Raw genomic sequence first — 19,870 nt, 5'->3', positions numbered from 1 at the left:
TGAGTACATTTTGATGCCAATACTTTTTGTAACTTTACTCAAGTAAATTTTTAATTCGGACTTTTACTTGTAACAGAGAATTTCTATATTGCAGTATTGATACTTTTACTTAAGCAAAAGAAATATGAGTACTTTTTCTACCACTGCTGTCCAGTTTGCCAAACGGACAAGGCCTCTTCAAACAGGAACATGATACAACTTGCATAGAGTACTTGGGTAGAAGAAAACAAACACTACCAGCTACTATGTGTCAGATCCAAATTGAGATATACTGTAAGACAAAAAAAAATGCTTAAGAAGGCGAGCATGACCCTTACAGGTCTATTTTTCATAATCAGAGATAACCCATTAAGACCGGGAAAGTATCTGTGTCATTTTAAGATTTCTTTGGCTATTCAAAAAATAGAAAAAAAAGTAGATCTGCTATTTTTGAAAAATCGTGAAGATTCGTGCAAATCTTTGAATATATATATATATATATATAAATATATATATATATATATTTTTTTTTAAGTTAACATTTTTAACTAAAATCTTTGCTTCTGGGGGGGGGGTCCCTGGAACGACATGTTTTGAGATGGGGGTCCGCGGCCAAATACATATAATTTTGGGTGGTCCTTGACATGAAGAAGATTGAGAACCGCTGATTATAGCATTAGATTATAGTTAGGATTTAGAAGACATTTGTAAAATCCCCCAGAAGCAAAGATTTGAGTTACAAATGTGCGCTTAAAAAATAAATATATATATTCAAAGATTTGCAAAAATGATCATGATTTTTTTTTTAAAACAGCAGATCTACAAGCTATTAAAAAATAGCAGATATACAAGCACATAGCGCGGCACCGAGTGCCACGCTATGTGCTTGTATATCTGCTATTTTTGAATAGCCAAAAGTATATGATGATGGTTAAAGTGGCTCAAATCTAAAACGACAGATGCTTTCCTAGTCTAAGGGGGTTTGGTCTGGGGTCCATCTAACAGGCAAACCTTGCCTCTGTGTCTTGCCTCTACTGTACCGTCTGTCCTTTGCACTAAAAGGCAGAGAGAGACAGAAAGCCCTTCCTGTCTCTCTCTCTCTCTAGTGTTAGAGCAAGAGCAGTTAGGATGGTTGGGCTTCTTCTTGAAAACCTCTTCCAGGATTCTTCTAAACAGGTCGTTCTTCACTTCTTACATCCTTCTCTCTCCAGTCATCTGGTTTTTACACCTTGAGAGCTTCATTCATCTGACTCGTACCTTCAGGAAAACAAAGACAAACACGGCACACAGAACAGATGCTTCTAAGAAAGAGAAAGACTGTCTATTCCTGATGAGGAGTACCGTACACACAGTACATGAACAAAACCGGCCTCTAATTCCACATCCGGGGACCCGCTCCCCGGAGTTTTTTTTGTGTCTCCCACTTCCAGTGGTGGAAAGTAACTAAGTACATTTACTTACGTACTGTACTTAAGTACAATTTTGAGGTATTTGTACTTTACTTGAGTATTTCCAATTTTCAGTACTTTTACTTCTACTCCACTACATCTCAGAGGCAAATATTGTACTTTTACTCCACAACAATTATTTGGAAACTTTAGTTACTAGTTACTTTTCAGATACAGTATAAATGATGATATTATGAAACATACATTAACCACTGTAGCCCTATTTTATACATAGGCTATTTGAAAATAGCAGATCTACAAGCTCACAACGCGTCGCGATGCGACGCGTTGTGAGCTTGTAGATCAGCCATTTTCAAACATTTTAGTACTTTTACTTTTGGTACTTTAAGCACATTTTGATGCCAATACTTTACTACTTTTACTCAAGTACATTTTTAATTCCAGACTTTTATTTGTAACAGAGTACTTCTACATTGCAGTATTGATACTTTTACTTAAGTAGAACATTTGAGTACTTTTTCCACTACTGCCCAGTTCACAGTTCCATGGACTGTCACTACGGACCCCCAGCTGCAGATCAAGAGTGTGACTGCGGACGGGGGCCTCTCCATGGAGCACGACCGTGGATTTCTACTACATTACACTATACCACTATACTATACTGTATATCAGGGATGGGCAACCGTCACTCAATGCGGCCCCAGGCCAAATTTAATCACAAAGAAAAACAAAGTAATCTAAACATATCCGAAATGGTGAACTATTGCCTTCAGCTGTTCCAAAGATGCAACTTTCCATGAACCATTTTAATTACAACAGTCCACCAGTAGAGCGCGCTCTTGTTTATTTTAAAAGAAGCCTTGTGAACTATAATTCTAGTGCTTCATTTTTGTATATTTTTCAGTGGTGGAAAAAGTACTCAAATGTTTTATTTAAGTAAAAGTATCAATACTGCAATTCAGAAGTACTCCGTTACAAGTAAAAGTCCGGAATTCAAAATTTACTTGAGTAAAAGTACAAAAGTATTGGTATCAAAATGTACTTAAAGTACCAAAAGTAAAAGCACTAAAATATTTGAAAATAGCCGATCTACAAGCTCACAACGCGTCGTGAGCTTGTAGATCGGCTATTTTCAAATAGCCTAGGTATAAAATAGGGGGGGGGGGGGGCCTGCCGATAAACAATGCGGCCCCCCAGAGTGATTGAGGAAATTTTGTGGCCCTCACCATCTACAAAGTTGCCCACCCCTGCTGTATATTATCTCAACATTCTTATATTATACCATATTTACTATATAACGTTATGGTTGTACTATATTATATTAGCTATTACTGTTAATGCTACTACTTGTATCTCTCTCTGTCTCTCCCTCTCTCTCTCTTCTTTCCCCCCCGACACGGTCGAGGCAGAAGGCCCCCACCCACCCTAGAGCCTAGGGTCTGCCTGACGTTTCTTCCAGTTAAGGGGGAGTTTTTCCGTTGCCACTGTCGCAAAATGTCATGCTCAGGGTGGGACTGTGGGGTCTCTGCTCTACATGTAAAGTGTCTTGAGACAACGTGTTGTGATTTGACCCATTAAGACCTGGAACGGTGTCATTTTTAGATTTGAGCTAAAAAGCATTAGTTTACACTTTGGGCTATTCAAAAATAGCAGATATACAAGCTCGTAGCGCGGCACCGAGTGCCGCGCTACGAGCTTGTAGATCTGCTATTTTTGAAAATTCGTGAAAATGTGTGCAAATCTTTGAATATATATATTTTTAAAGCAAACATTTTTAACTCAAATCTTTGCTTCTGGGGGGTCCCTGGAACAAAATATTTTGATGGGGGTCCGCGGACAAATACATATAATTCTGGCGGTCCTTGACATGAAAAAGATTGAGCACCACCGATATAGAAACATACGTTTTTCAGTGCTTTTACTGATGACCCTGATGTCTTCACTCACCTCTGCAGTCTCTTCCGTATCTCTTTGATCTGCTCGTTCTTCTTGGTCAGGATCTCCTTCATGTTGCGGTAGGCAGCGGTCTGCTGGAACTTCTTCTCCAGCTCCTGGAGAACGGACGAGTACGCACACACACACACACACACACACACACGCACACGCACACAGCTTATAAGTGACATTCTTTTCTGAAAAGTCGCTTGTAAAAATATTTTCCACATTTTGTACTTTTTTTCCCCAAGATTCTTTTTGAAGATATCAGATCTACAAGCTTGTTGTGAGCTTGTAGATAAGCTATGACGTGTATAGGTTTAAAGTGTGACCCAGGCGCTCGTTTTCATAGACTTGGTTACTTATTTTTCCTCGCAAAATCTAGCAACACTGGTGATGGCCTCTTGCAGGCAAACAGCACAGGACCCAGGCGTATTAGTACAGTGGTTTTCAACCATTTTCATTGCCAAGGCCCCCCTAAATTGATATACATTTGGCCACGGACCCCGCATCTGAAAATGTTTTGTGCCAGGGTCGCCCCTAGAGGCAAAGATTTGAGTTAAAATGTTCCCTTTAAAAATATATATATATTCAAAGATCTGCACACATTTTTCACGATTTCTCAAAAATAGCAGATCTACAAGCTCCTAGCGCGGCACTCGGTGCCGCGCTAGGAGCTTGTAGATCTGCTATTTTTGAACAGCCAAAAGCTAAGTGGTTAAAATGATTGTGACGATATGTTAACTCATTTCACTGGGGACCCCCTGGTACCCCCCCCCCCCCCCCCCAGGACCACTGGTGGTCCTACAGTATACCTTCTCAGCCAGGGTCAGCTGCTCCTGCACCCTCAGCAGGTCGTGTTTGGCAGACACCAGGTTCTCCTGCAGGTCCTTCTGGGAGGCTGCGGAGGTGGTGAGGGTCTTCTCGTAGTCCTCCCTCAGAGCGGCCACCGTGCCCTCCAGACTGGTGATCTCCTGGGAATGGTCCGTCACCTTTTAATGGGAGAGAAAACCCCCCGAAACCAAACACAATGGTTGAGGGGTGGGAGGTGTCATTTTCCATTTTTAGCTGTAACTATTATTTCATACTTTGGGCTATTCAAAAATAGCAGATCTACAAGCTCGTAGCGCGGCACCAGGGGCCACGCTGCAAGCTTGTACATCTGCTATTTATTTTGAAAAATCTTGAAAATGTGTGCAAATCCCTATATATATAATATATTTTTAAAGTGAACTTTTTTTCAAGATATTTTGTTCCAGGGACCCCCAGAAGCAAATCATTTAGTTAGCAATGTATATATATATATATATTCAAAGATTTGCACATAGTTTCACGATTTCCCCCCCAAAAAATAGCAGATCTACAAGCTTATATGGGCTTGTATATCTGCTATGTTATGAATAGCCCAAATAAATCAAAAAATGACACAGTATGTGTTCCCGGTCTTAACACATTGGGTGCCAAAACCGTATATATACGTTTTTTGCAATACTTACACGGAGTGCCAAAACCGTATATATACGGTTTTTGAATTTTTTTTTTTTTTTTTTAAAAACTTTTTTTTCAAAAAAAATCTTAAATTTTTTTTTTTTTTTTACCTTCTAAGCACCAGGAGATATCATTTTCCGAAGATTTTGACTCCAATCCACTTTCTGGTTAACTTATGACTTCAAAAGCCTGTATCTCGGCTCCTAAAAAATGGTTAAAAATCCTGGCACTCAGTGTACTCTGTTTTTAAAAAAACCTGGCACCCAATGTGTGGGTTAATGTGAGATAGATCTTTCATGATTGAAAAAGGGAAAAGGAAAGAACACTTGAATACTGTACGTACCAGTAATGAGTCCAACATGGCAGAATGAAATGGCGAAAGTAAGCAAAGGAATAAATCAAATGACAGCAGAAAAAGAAAGCTGCATGAGATAGACGGTTGGTCTGGTTCTCAAACTTTTTCATGTCAAGGACCCCCAAATTGACACTTATTAGCCCGCGGACCCCCATTTGAAAAGATATGCCATGGACCCCCCCATAAGAGATGATTTTTACAGCTCTAGCAGTCAATTCTCAACCATTTTAATTGAAGCACCCCCAGTTTGGCATGCATAAGGCTACGGACCCCTATTTTATGGCATTTATATCTCTGGGGCCCCAATTCATATTGTAAAATTGATATTCATTTAACTCTGAGAGTGTACAAATGGAACCAAATGGACCCGTTAGGGTCCATTTGGTTCCATTTGTACACTCTCAGAGTTACAGACACATAAGGATCAATTTGGTTCCTAACTATTAATTTGGCTGGGGACCCCCTGGAACCCCCTCAAGTACCCCTGGGGGTCCCCGGACCCCTATTTGAGAACCAACAAAATAGACCTTCCAGAAAAACGCAATTATGCGCATAATTATGCAGGGTATTATTTTTTTTAAAGGGCGCATCGCATGATATTTTTGCATAATTCCGCATATTTCCCAACTTTTCGTATTTTTCGCATATTTTGAAACTGTTTGCATATTTCTGCTTATTTTGCAACTTTCCTCATATTTCGCAACTTTGCGCAATTTCATTGTATAGAAACAATTAAAACCACCGCATGTTTCATCACAAAATCATTTTTTTTTTCCTGCATAATCAAGGTTTCTTGCCTGCGTTTTTCTGGAGTGTCTAATGAGTGGCAAAAGGCAGAGAAGCAGATGATGGTGATGAAGGACAACTAGAGTACATAAACAGTATACCTGCTGGTCAACTTGGACCTTCTGGAGGTCCTTCAGGGCCCTCTCTGCCCGGGTTCTCTCATCAAGTGCACCCATAGCCTGAGAAAAACGTAAATAAGGACATAAAGTCAAGTGATAATAAAAGACTAGCATAGACCAGTGGTTCTCAAACTTTTTCATGTCCAGGACCCCCAAATTGACACTTACTAGCACGCGGACCCCCATTCGAAAATATTTGCGAGGGACCCCCCATAAGAGAAGATTATTTTGTACGGCTCTAGCAGTGATTTTCAACCATTTTAATTGCAAGGACCCCCAGTTTGACATGCATTAGGCTACGGACACCCATTTAATGGCATTTGTATCTCTGGGACCCTAATTTATATTGTAAAATAAATGTTAATTTAACTCTGAGAGTGTACACATGGAACCAAATGGACCCGTTAGGGTCCATTTGGTTCCATTTGTACACTCTCAGAGTTACAGACCCATAAGCGTCCATTTGGTTCCTATCCATCATTTAGCTGGGGACCCCCTGGAACCCCCTCAAGTACCCCCTGGGGGTCCCCGGACCCCACTTTGAGAACCACTTTGTATAGACCATCTGAAGGCATTTGAATTAGGCATTGCAATTATAATGTTGACTTCACCACTCTCTAAACATTCTATGAATGGCTACTGTAGGTCTTTATTGAGTATTGACAGTGAAACTATTTTTTTTACTTGGGATTCCAAAGTGCGGAGCCTGGATTTGAGTTTATCATTTTCTTCATTTAGTCTTCTGATCTCCTGAGGAAAAGATGACAAAGGAAAACGTCTATAAGGATGATGTGCATTAACGTGAGGGAGTCACACATTTCAACCTAAACCTACAGCTGTCAGGATAAAAAAAAACAGTTGAGAATGAATTAATTGTCATACAAATAATTGCGATTAAAGATTTAATTGTGTTTTTAGGCATTGAACACTGGAACATATGAATCAAAATGTTATTTCTGTTTGCCTTTTAAGCTTCGAAATCAAAAATATGCACAGGGCAGATATGAGAAATAACTTAAATATACAAATAAATTACTGACATATGTAATAATTTTACACTGTACAAATAGTGGGAAATAGCTGATCTACAAGCTTACAACGTGTCACAAAGTGACACGTTGTAAGCTTGTGGATCTGCTATTTCTGGAGAAAAAAAATTCAACACGAAAACTGACTATGACGAAATTGCGATTATCTCAAATAATTGTGATAGGGCGATTAATAATTATGACAGGCCTACCTATAACCTTTAGATAGATGTGTTTCTCACCTTGTTTAACAGCTCAGACACACCTCCGCCTTCGTTCAGAGGAGCCAACTTAGGTTTACTGGACTCCTGGTTGACCTGGGAACAACAAGGTCAAAGTGCAATGCTGCGATCAGAGAATTAGTATGACATTACCATCAATTATGTTAACTTCTGAACCACCATTCATGATATAGATTCATTCTCTTAGAATTAATTGGAATATATAACGAATATAAAAGAAAATTCCACATTCTTAACCCATTAAGACCGGGAACGCATCTGTGTCATTTTAAAATGTCTTTGGCTATTCAAAAATAGCAGATCTACAAGCACCGAGTGCAAAGTAAAATGTGTTGTTCCAGGAACCCACAGAAGCAAAGATTTGAGTTGTAATGTTGTAATGTGAAATGTTCGCTTGAAAAAATATACTCAAAGATTTGAAAAAGAAATCCACAATTTTTTAAAACAGTGCCGCGCTATGAGCTTGTAGATCTGATTTTTTTTAGCCAAAGAAATCTAAAAATGACCCAGATGCCTTCCCGGTCTTAATGGGTCAATGGAGCTCAAACAGGCTGTGACCATCTTGTTGTGTGCTGTTACGTACCTTACTGGCCGACTTAAAGTCAGTCTTCTCAAACTCAGCCACTTGCTCCAACAGTTCCCTTTAAACACACACAAGGGTAGGTTTGGGGGGTCGACACATGACACAGCAGAGAAAGGAAGAGAGTTATATAAGCTTTTAACATCTCATACATTATTGTAAAGTTTACCTGTTCCATAACAGTCTATAATTACTGTTAGCGCCGTAGGGCTGTCTCATGGTTCAAAATGTTCACACTTCACACACTTCACGTTTCCCACGGTCGTTTTTGAGCGTGACATGCGTGAGGTAGACGTGCTCGCCACGTGTTAAAAGCAGACTTCACACCATTATGTCTCGCTGAGAAACGCTGAGGAAGGAAGGACTATAGGGGCTAAAGTTTCCTTCTGCTGCTACACATAAGTAAAAGTGTTAGATACTAATTACAAGTACTGCTAGTGTCATACAGTATGTGCACTAGAAATGGGACGTTTTAAACCTGTTTAGGACTAATTCAAAGAAAATTAAATTAACTCAAACCCTAAATGTGTTTCTAACCTTATGCTCAGTAAAACAAATACAAGAATACAAGAACCGCCCCAGCATGCGGTCGGCGGAAAGAAATGGGGGCGAGCGTGTTTTGAGGTGAGCCTTCCAGTTAGCGACCAGATAGTGCATGGAGTTGAACACACGTACTGTCATTTGAAATGCAGCCAGTTTGATTCTGGCCGGTGACCTGCTGTGCTGCACGCCCTCAGCTTCCTGTCACTCCACAATCTATACACTCAAAAACTGCAAATCATATTTGAGCTGGGGAGTGGGGACCCCCCAAACTAGTTATATTTGAACTGGGGACCCCCCAAACTAGTTATATTTGAACCGGGACCCCCCAAACTAGTTATATTTGAACTGGGGACCCCCCAAACTAGTTATTTTTGAACCGGGACCACCCAAACTATAGTTATATTTGAACTGGGGACCACAAAATAATCATATTTGAACTGGGGACCCCCCCAAAATAGTCATATACTTACATTTAGTTGGACTGGGTTCCACAGATAAATATTGTGAAAATAGCAGATCTACAAGCTCACAACGCGTATTTTCACAATATTTGAATATAATTATTATAAAAAAGATTATTTTTTCTTATGTTATTTGACAATTTGGCCAAAGATTGACCAGTTTTTATAATATAGTTTGTTGATTGCTTTTGATGCAGTAATGGTCTTTAAAAAGAGAGGTATTAAAAAGGTCTTAAAAGGTCCTTAAATTGTCACTGTCGTCCCCGACCCACAGGTTGAGAACCAGTGACTCGTAGAGATGGAGAAACATGCACTCTGGCATCACACATGATGACCTCTGTGTGAAGAGGTCAATAATCCACACCTTGACAGTTGAAAGGTGAAATATAGCAGAGAGAGAGCGAGAGAGAGAGTGTTTTGTGGCTGAATGAAGCCGCTCTCTGCAAAAACTCTTAAATGTGGTTTCTTAAAAAGCTGCAAAACGCACGTAGATCTGTGGCGATGAGGGAGGGGCGTTTACCCTGCTTCTCTCTGTCACACCCATAACAATCCACTATAGGGACGGAGGGGTTTGTGAGGGCTTGTCGCTCGCCTACAACAAACGCAACAGATCTTTTACAAAACAACCCTGTTGTTGTTGTTTGCGAGATCCTTATCCTCATTCAATCTGGGAACATAGCTATAATAGCTATAACCATAATTTTATACTATTGAAAAATAGCAGATATACAAGCTCATAGCGCGGCACCGCTTGTAGATCTGCTATTTTTTATTTTTTTTAATCGTGAAATGTTTTGCAAATCTTTGAATTTTCTAAAGCGAAAATGTTTAACTCAAATCTTTGCTTCTGGGGGATTCTACAAAATGTCTGCTAAATCCTAACATTTGTTTTTTTCTGTAATACTTATGTTGCTATAATATCAGTGGTTCTCTTTTTTTCATGTCAAGGACCGCCCAAAATTATATGTATTTGTCCACGGACCCCCATCTCAAAATATGTTGTTCCAGGGACCCCCCAGAAGCAAAGATTTGAGTTAAAAAAAAAGTACATCAATTATACATATTCAAAGATTTGCACACATTTTCACAATTTCTTTAAAAAAATAAATAGCCAAATAAATCTTAAAATGACACAGAGGTGCGTTCCCAGTCTTAATGGGTTAAAGAGGTCACAGAGGTTAAAAGTCAGACTGTGAATATTGTGTTGCATCAAATGGATCAAGTTTGGCTCACTTTCTCTCAGCGTAAATGGCCTTTATAGTTGATTATAGAAAGGTTTAGAAAATAACGTCAGATACATATCGTCTCAGTCGGGTGTCCAGAACTGTTACTTTCAGGATTCAAATAAAAAAAAACATCAACAGTAGCAGATCTTACTGTACAAGCTCAAAATGTGGATGCTTTAGTGTGACGCTGTAGTAAAAAAAAAAAAAAGAAGGCCTTAAAAGTCCTTAAATTGTCACTTTACTGTCATCTAAGGCAGTGCTTCTCAAACTTGTTCATGCCAAGGACCCCTAAATTGATAAACATTTGGCCGCGGACCCCCATCTGAGAATATGTTGTGCCAGGGACCCCCAGAAGCAAAGATTTGAGTTAAAAAATATATATATATATTCAAAGATATGCACACATTTTCAAGATTTTCCAAAAAATAGCAGATCTACAAGCTCGTAGCGCGGCACTCGGTGCCGCGCTACGAGCTTGTAGATCTGCTATTTTTGAATAGCCCAAAGTATAAAAAGTTTAAATTATTGTGATGCTATATTAACACATTTTGCTGGGGACCCCCTGGAACCCCCCCCCCAAGGACCACTGGGGGTCCCCGACCCACAGGTTGAGAACCACTGCCTCGTAGAGATGGAGGAACATGCACCACACATGACCCTAAAAGGTATATCAGATGACCTCTGCGTGAAGAGGCAGTATTGCACACAGAGTGCTCTCTGCAAAAAAAAACTCTTAAATGTGGTTTCTTAAAAAGCTGCAGAACGCACGTAGATCTGTGGCGATGAGGGGTGTTTTCCCTGCTTCTCTCTCTGTGACACCCATAACACTCTACTATAGAGGGACCGAGGGGTTTGTGAGGGCTTGTCGCTCGCCTACAACAAACGCAACAGATCTTTTACAAAAACAACCCTGTTGTTGTCGTTTGTGACATCCTCAAAGAGGTCACAGGGGTTAAAAAGTGAGACTGTGAATATTATGTTGCAAGTTAGCTCACTGTCTCAACGTAAATGCACGTATAGTTGACTAGAAAGGTTTAGGAAAGAAAGAAAGCATTTTTGCATCTTTGTCAGGTCCTATACAAATTCAAAAGCACCAAAAGTAGCAGATCTACACGCTCGAAACGTGTGATGCTGTAGTACGATCAAGTAGGACGTTAATTCATGAAAAAGAAACACAAAAAGTTAAAAATATGGAGATACGCGGTTTCTGCCCGCAACGATATTTTGGTGCCATTTGCTGTTATACAAAAGACCCGTCCTATAGGGGATGCATCAGTGAATAAATAGTTAGACCTCCCTCCACTTCCTTGGCAAAAAAAACGGGGACATAGATTGGTGAAGCAATAGGAAGCGGCGCTGGTACCGAGCGGAAGGCTTTGGATCCGCCCTTCAAGACCTTCGATAGGGCTGGCTCTTCCAGTCTAGGTGACAAGAAGGTCAGTTGGCTCTCATGCATTGAAGGAGGTATGAGCTCGGCCCTGGCCTCCCTAGGCTGGTGAGGGGAGTGTAGCGCCCAGGATCACTTGACACCGGGTGGAAAATAAGGGTTACACAATCGTGCGATAAAAAAAAAATATATATATATATAATTATTATACAGTATATTAATGATATATTATGAATCAAATGAACTTCTCATTGTGTTTAACAGTGACATTGTTAATGTGACGTGTGTCTTCTCTGAGGTTTTTGTTTAGGTTGATAGACCCTGTGGTGAATGAGCTGACGGTTAGATCTAACACTTTGTTAAAACATTTCTTGGCACAGAGTCAGAACAGCAGAGCGTTGAGTAGCTTAGATGTGACATGTGAGCCAACACGGCCCTGTGTTCAGACTTGTACTTAAAGATCTGATGTGTGGGGCAACCTGATACTATAGCCCAATGGTCAGGCTGCATACAGTACCGACCGCATGGCCTGTAATGCCTGGCAAGAGAGTCCCTGCCTGCACGTCACCCCAACCACTCTGTGTCTCTTCTTTTCTACACTGTTCCTGTCAAATAAAGGCTATAAATAACTTAAAAAAGGCCCGGACCGCTGGCCTAGCGGTCTGGGCACCTTGGCTACAATGTACTGTAGCCTGACAGCGTGTTGAGGGTTCGAGGCCTTTGCTGCGTGTCACTCCCCATCTCTCTCTCTCTGCCTGTTTCCCGTCAGCCTACTGTACTGTACTGTGTAATAAAAAGGCATAAAAAGCCGCCCCCCCCAAAAAAAATAAAAAAAATAAACTACAATATTAAAATGAAAATACTCTTAAAGACTTACATACAGTAGCTTGCTCAATAACACTCAGAGAAAAGATCCAGTAGAACTAAAAGACAAGTCATTTTATGTTTGGTTGGGCTCGGGTGTTGCGCTCTGAAAATAGCAGATCTACAAGCTCACAACGCGTCGCAGCGTGACGCGTTGTGAGCTTGTAGATCTGCTATTTTCAGCATGCAACCAAGTGTAAAATCAGCCATTACGACGCCATCAAGGCACCGCCAAAATACAAAAAAAGGCAAAAAAAATTATAAAAATAAACTACAATATTAAAATGAATATACTCTTAAAGACTTACATAGCTTTGCTCAAGAACACTCAGAGAAAGTTTTTGCGTTGGCAATTCTGGCTCATATATTTAACAGTAACCCACAGGTTCAAACACCCTTTACCAGAAACACCACTGCATCAAAGAGACGACATAAGCTACAAGCAATAACATAATTAAATATCACTTAGAAATGCTGCTTTTGTCAATCCTATACTTTTTTTTTTGCACAGCTATTCAACAGCCGTGACCCTTTCTGAACTATAAGTCAACTGTATTCTGTCTGGGCTGTGAGAACATGTCATATTTCTGAACAGGTGGCAAGTGGCTGGTGGTGTTTTTTTTTGTTTTTTTGAGGTTGTGTGAATGAAGAGAAAAGGCAGAATATTCACATGAGAACGTTTGGCTTTGCTTGGCAGTGCAGTGACCTCACAGATCTCACACACACACACACACCTCTCATGTCTATAACCCATTCAGACCGGGAACGCATCTGTGTCATTTTTAAGATTTATTTGGCAATTCAAAAATAGCAGATATACAAGCTCATAGCGTGGCTATGAGCTTGTAGATCTGCTTTCATGAAAACAGTTTTTTGGTATATCAGTGGTCCTCAAACTTTTTCATGTCAAGGACCCCCAAAATTATGTTTTTGACCGCTGATCCCCATCAAAATATGTTGTTCCAGGGACCCCCCAGAAGCAAAGATTTAAGTTAAAAATGCTATTCAAAGATTCGCATTAATGTTCAAGATTTTTCGAAAATAGCAGATCTACAAGCTCGTAGCGCAGCACTCGGTGCCGCGCTACGAGCTTGTAGATCTGCTATTTTTGAATAGCCCAAAGTATAAAAATGAACAAGTTATAGCTCAAATCTAAAAAGAATGACACAGTCTGCGTTCCCGGGTTGAAAGGGTTAAAGGCTGGAGGCTGCTGATAGGATGTGGCTTCCACCTCAAACTGATGGAAACGTTCAGTTTCTCAACGAACATCTGGGCATTCATTCTGTTCATAAATGTCACCCTGCTCTACCATGATGACACTGTGGTTGACCTCGTAGTGCTCGTGCTGCTGCGCTATACAGTACCTACCGAGGCCTTTTTTGTGGTCTGTTTCTCAACTTGTGGGCTGGGGACCCAAAGAGTGGGCTGTGTGACGACTAGATGAATATTTACTATGTTTATGTATCGAAGGGAAAAAAATTGAGCTAAAGAGGAGGGCTGCCATGTTCTTAAAAGTCAGAGAAAGATACAACAGTGTGTGTCTTTGGTTAAAAAAAACAAGTGCCCGCGAGCACTTAGGCTCTAATGTAGCCTGACAGCGTGTCGCGGGTTCAAGTCCCGATCCCGACGGCCTTTGCTGCCGTGTCACTTCCTTTGATGCCGTGTCTAACTTCACTTCACCATCAATAAAGGCATTAAAGAACCCAAAAATAAATCTTAAAAAAATAAGAGTAAAAAAAGGGGGACAAATACGATGAAAAATCAAGCCACTCTTCCAGAAAGTTAAAAAGCCCATTAACCCATTCAATCCGGGAATGCATCTGTGTCATTTTAGATTTGAGCTATAGAACCATTATTTTATGCTATTAAAAATAGCAGATCTACAAGCTCATAGCAAGCTCATATTCTACAAGCTCATATTCTACAAGCTCATATTCTACAAGCTTGTAGATCTGCTGCTATTTTTGAAAGATGTTTAAAAAAAAAGAATTTTTGAATTTTTGAATACATATATTTTTTAACTCAAATCTTTGCTTCTGGGGGTCCCTGGAAGGACATATTTTGATGGTGATCGGCGGCCAAATACGTATAATTTTGGGTGGTCCTTGACAAGAAAAAGTTTGAGCACCACTCATATAGCAACAATAGTTTTTTCACAAAGAAAGACATTTGTTGAGACATTTGACAGCTACAAATGTTTGCTTTAAAACATATATATTCGAAGATTTGAGTCTCAAATATTTGCTTTAAATATATATATATATATATATTCAAAGGTTTGCACAATTTCTTTTCAAAAATAGCAGATCTACAAGCTCGTAGCGCGGCACTCGGTGCCACGCTACGAGCTTGTAGATGTGCTATTTTTGAATAGCCAAAGAAATCTAAAACTGACAACTGATTTAATGCGTTAATGTAAGGCTAGGTAAGGGTCCATTTGGTTCCATTTGTACACTCTCAGAGTTACAACCCCGTAAGGGGCCATTTGGAACCCTCCTCAAGGAACCATGAGGGTCCCTGGACCACACGTTGAGACCCACTGGTGTAGCAGAGTGTTTCCAGTGAGTCAACACCCTGACTCTGTTTAGACCAGAATGGAACAGAGCCTTCATTAGTATCATTGGTAACAACCTGTTGAAGGAAGTAAGGAAGAGGCCCGATTTCTTTCCAATATGGCTGCCGTGCATAGAGCCTATTCTATGCACGGCCGATTCTACAAAAAATATTTCTATATCAGTGGTGCTCAATCTCTTTCATGTCAAGGACCCCCACAATGATATGTATTTGGCTGCGGACCCCCATCTCAAAATATGTTGTTCCAGGGACCCCCCAGAAGCAAAGATTCGAGTTTAAAATGTTGTAACGTAAAAATATATATATTCAACGATTTGCACACATTTTCACGATTTATCAAAAATAGCAGATCTACAAGCTCGTAGCGCGCCTAAGCGCTACGAGCTTGTAGATCTGCTATTTTTGAATATCCCACCACAGTGTAAAATAATGCTTTTTTAGCTCAAATGAAAAAGTGACACAGATGCGTGCCAGGTCTAAATGGGTTAATTAGGCTTTTTGGTAATAGCTCACCTGTTCTCCAGCTCAGAGATGTCGGTCTGCAGCCTCAGGTAGAACTTCTCGGCCTGGGAGAAGATCTGACGGAGGAGCAGGACGTTGGTGTGGGCCGTGTTGATCAGCTCCGTCTCCACCTCGCCCCGGACCACCGCCTGAAGACCCTCCAGCATCTCCCTGACCTCGTCCACCGTGAACGTCTCCTCCACCAGTCTGCACGTGCACGCACGCGAACGCACATGCACACAGTCACAGACACAGACACACACACGCACGCAGACGCAAAAGTATTGTCATCAAAATATACTTAAAGAACCAAAAGAAAAAAGTACTCATTATGCAGAATGCCCCATTTCACAAGTTCAACATGTATACAAATCTTTTGAAAATAGCAGATCTACAAGCTCACAGCGTGTCGCGGTGCGACGCGATGTGAGCTTGTAGATCGGCTATTTTCAAATAGCCTATGTATGCTTAGGGCACACACACACAAAGATCCTTCAGAAAGGCATGAACTGATGTCTACCTTCACCCATTGAATAGACATGGCACGATTAACTCAACTCACGAAACGATTTTCCACAATGTTTTAAACCCAAAATTATTTTCCAGACAAATTACAGAATTTTCTCTCTTTTTTTGGGTCTCTGTTATTTTTTACAAATACTGTGTTTTCTCTTATCCTCTTTTCAATACAGTAGCAAATTATCTTACAAAGATCCTGTATTCACGATACATTTTTTATTGAATCGATTTAAATTGTCACCGTTTTGAAATCGTTTGAAATTGATTTTTCACTAAATCGCTACATGCCTACCATTGAACATAATGATACAATAAGTCAAGGGTGATGCAACTTTGATGATGTAGAGGGCCACTATATTTCCACACTCACTCCAGAGGGACACATTGCATATACTGTAGAGAAACCTCTTATCTCTGTATTTAAACTTTTTTCGCAAATGAATGCCGTACTTCGCCTTTCTATGTCACACAAAAGTAGCAAAATAGCAGATCTACAAGCTCAAAACGCGTCGCACTGCGAGGCGTTTTGAGCTTGTAGATCTGCTATTTTTGTTCTTTTTAAATTGAAATCCTGATTTTTTTTGGAATACTGAAAAGTCACATTTTTATTCAATTCCAAATGCATTTAGTTATACTTATGTTAACTTTTTGAACTTAAATACAAATACATTTGGACATAAAAAAGACAATGGAATTGTAATACTAGTCATTAAGCTACTATAATATAGACTGAAGTAATTAAAGCGGGTCATGTTTGCATGTTTGGAATCATAACAGCTGAAATCCATAATATATCACTATTCTGATATTAACCTGTGGGCCGCATTAAGTGAAGGTGGGGGGCCGCATGTGGCCCCCGGGGCCGCCAGTTGCCCATGTATGCAATAAGTGAAGTATTATTATGTATGTGACCTGCTGTCTTTCACGTCCTCGAAGCACGAGTCGATGGTCTTCAGCCTCAGGACCCTCTTAGAGCGAGCAAACCTCATGTAGCTGATCACCTCATTCTGGTTCTGCTCATTAAACGCTAACTCAGCCTGCAGAGATAGAGTGGGGAGAGGGGGGGGTTACAATAAGGAGGACCATTATTTGGGACTACAGGTAACAAGGTACAGGGGTCAGTGAGAGTACTTTACTTGGACAGGGGTTCCGGGACCCCTAGAGCATTGGTTCTCAAAGTGGGGTCCGGGGACCAGGGGTGCCTGAGGGAGTTCCAGGGGGTCCCCAGCTAAATGATGGATAGTTAGGAACCAAATGGACCCTTATGGGTCTGTAACTCTGAGTGTACAAATGGAACCAAATGGACCCTGACGGGTCCATTTGGTTCCATTTGTACACTCTCAGAGTTAAATGAACATTGATATTACAATATAAATTGGGGTCCCAGAAATAGAAATGCCATTAAATGGGGGTCCGTAGCCTAATAATGCATGTCAAACTGGGGGTCCTTGAAATTAAAATGGTTGAGAATCACTGCTAGAGCCGTAAAAATCTTCTCTTATGGGGGTCCCTGGCTTATCTTTTCAAATGGTGGTCCGCGGGCTAATAAGTGTCAATTTGGGGGTCCTTGAAATTTAAACGTTTGAGAACCGCTGCCCTAGGGGGTCCTCAGCGATACTACAGGAGGGGCTGCCAAATCGGAGTTTTCTTTTTTTTTACATTAACCACTTGAACCCTATTATCCATATTCTGAGGAGAACTTTAGTCTAAATGGCAGATCTACAAGCTCACTGAGCTGTGAGCTTGTAGATCGGCTATTTTTGGCAGAGAGGGTTGGTGTAGGGGGGGGAAAAGAGCAGACCAAGTACAAGTATTGGGGGTTTAAGTGGTTAACTGTCTGAAAATACACATTAACATGAATCCAACATGACTGTGTATGTTAAACAATTAAGGCTGTCTATGAAATCTATGAAAAAGTTTAACCTGCAACACCATGTATACAATATGTAGTGTGGGGGGGTGGGGGGCTGCTTCATCTTTCTCTCAGCTAAGGCATTGGTTCTCAAAGTGTGGTCTGGGGACCCCAGAGGTCCTTGGGGGGTACCAGGGGGTCCCCAGCAAAAGTAGATCATTTTAGTTTATATAGCGTGACCATATTTTATACTTTATACTAAAATAGCAGATCTACAAGCTCATAGCTTGAAAAATCCCTGGCATTTTTTTTTCTTTTTAGATGATGGGGGTCCACAGCAAAATACATTGAAGACCCCTGCTTTAGCTTATTCCACATTTATGCAAAGGCCTGATCATCACATTATGTTTACAAAGACAGTTATCTGAGAATGCTAACTGTTACAGAGCCCAGATGGGTAGGTATTAGCCTTAGATCAAGACTATCATCAGTCTTAGCTACCACCCCCCCCCCCCCCCCCCCCCAGAATAACCTGGACTTTCACCAGTACATGTACAAAAAATATTTATACGGTGTTTACCCGCTTACCCCAAATGTTAACTAGCGGTCCGGAGTGTTTATGAAATGTATTAGTCCATATTGTTCAATAAAAAAGTGTTTTAATCCCGTCTGTGACCGATTCTGTCGGAAGTTCCCAACGGGCAGAGGTAAAGGGGCGCATCCGGTGAAAGCCAGAATTACACTCTATGTAAACAGGAGTTAAACGAGGAGGGGGGAAATGGCGTTCGGCCACAGACGGGATTAAAACACATATCTGTTGAGAAATACGGACTAATACATTGTACAAACACTCCGGACATCTAGTTAACATTGGGAGAAACCGGGTAAGCACCTTATATTTTGCAGCTGTACATGTATGGAGAAATACTGACTTTACTGGTGAAAGTCCAGGTCACACTGGGGAGGTGGAGCTCAGACTAGTAGATATAAAAATGTCAAAATCGATCAAATACATCCACGATAGTCTTGATCTAAGGCTAGGTAGATATGGTAGCACATTCTGTCAGCTAATCTAAAGCATTGGTTCTTAAAGTGGGGTCCGGGGACCCCCAGGGGTCCATTGGGTTGGGTTCCAGGGGGTCCCCACTCCCCAGCAAAAGTAGTTAACATAGCATTACAATCACCTTAACCGCTTTATCCATGTATACGTTGGCTATTCAAAAATACAATACGAAAAGGTTTGGAAATGTTCTCTTGATCTGGGGGTCCCTGGCACAGGGGGTCCGCGGCCAAATACATATCAATTTGGGGGGTCCGCAGCACGAAAAAGGTTGAGAAACACTCATCTAAAAGTCTAAACAAACACCATACAGTTAGTCTTGGCTAACAGGTGGCTAACAACAGTTCAGTTAGATGGATGTATAGACTCACCATATTATGGCTTAATGGTCCCAGCAGCAGCTAAAGGTGCTAATCAAACCCCTAAAATGGTCTTATTTCTCTCCTCTAGTGTTTAACAGGAGGAATAGATCTGTACTAATGTATAAACACCAACTCAGATTGTGTGTAAAGAAGACTTCTAGAGCAATTAAAGAGCCTAATGTCAGTAGAAGGGATATTAAATGAATGAGGAGATAATCTGTCAGATCTGCTAGCCTAGCTGTTAGCTGTTAGCATGTATCTGCCTTGGTTACGGGGTAGAGCGTCATCGTTGTCATGGTTACCACCAGGGCTGTGTTCAACAGCAGCACGAATGTTACACATTTTCTTTCCATAGACCCCTTAACATACGACGTCACACTGGTTGCAAGCGTCATACTGGTTGCAAATGAAACCCATTCTGTCAGGTCTCGCTAGGACGCGCAGCACTATAGCCAACACACAAGAGGAGGTTGGGAAAACAACAGGTTGAGAATTGATTACATGAAACAATCACCTGTGCATCCAGTCTCAATGTTGGTAAACAAATAATTGGTCTATAGGCACCGATTTATGTTTTTTTTTTCGCTGAGTACTTTATTA

At 40.7% G+C, this 19,870-nt stretch overlaps 1 protein-coding gene across 2 annotated transcripts; it reads right to left on the bottom strand.

The window, feature by feature from the left end:
* Nucleotides 1–895: 895 nt before the first annotated feature.
* lztfl1 (leucine zipper transcription factor-like 1) lies at nt 896–19,516 on the bottom strand. Of its 2 annotated transcripts, XM_084048614.1 has the most exons (10): nt 19,280–19,516; nt 16,909–17,033; nt 15,490–15,684; nt 7,925–7,982; nt 7,342–7,416; nt 6,756–6,821; nt 6,054–6,131; nt 4,139–4,315; nt 3,336–3,439; nt 896–1,236 (listed from the first exon to the last, which is right to left on the bottom strand). In XM_084048614.1, the coding sequence occupies exons 1-10, from the start codon at nt 19,280–19,282 to the stop codon at nt 1,218–1,220; spliced, it is 900 nt and encodes a 299-aa protein (XP_083904740.1). In that variant the 5' UTR covers nt 19,283–19,516; the 3' UTR covers nt 896–1,217. The 2 variants fall into 2 exon arrangements, with proteins under 2 accessions (XP_083904740.1, XP_083904741.1); XM_084048615.1 differs by lacking the exon at nt 4,139–4,315.
* Between the last annotated feature and the right edge of the window lie 354 nt (nt 19,517–19,870).

The sequence above is a fragment of the Gymnoscopelus microlampas genome, assembly GCF_963454915.1.
Source record: "Gymnoscopelus microlampas genome assembly, chromosome: 22".
In the NCBI taxonomy this organism is placed as follows: domain Eukaryota; kingdom Metazoa; phylum Chordata; class Actinopteri; order Myctophiformes; family Myctophidae; genus Gymnoscopelus; species Gymnoscopelus microlampas.
The sequence above is the reverse complement of the archived record's forward strand: the minus strand, read 5'-3'. Positions and strand labels throughout refer to the sequence as shown.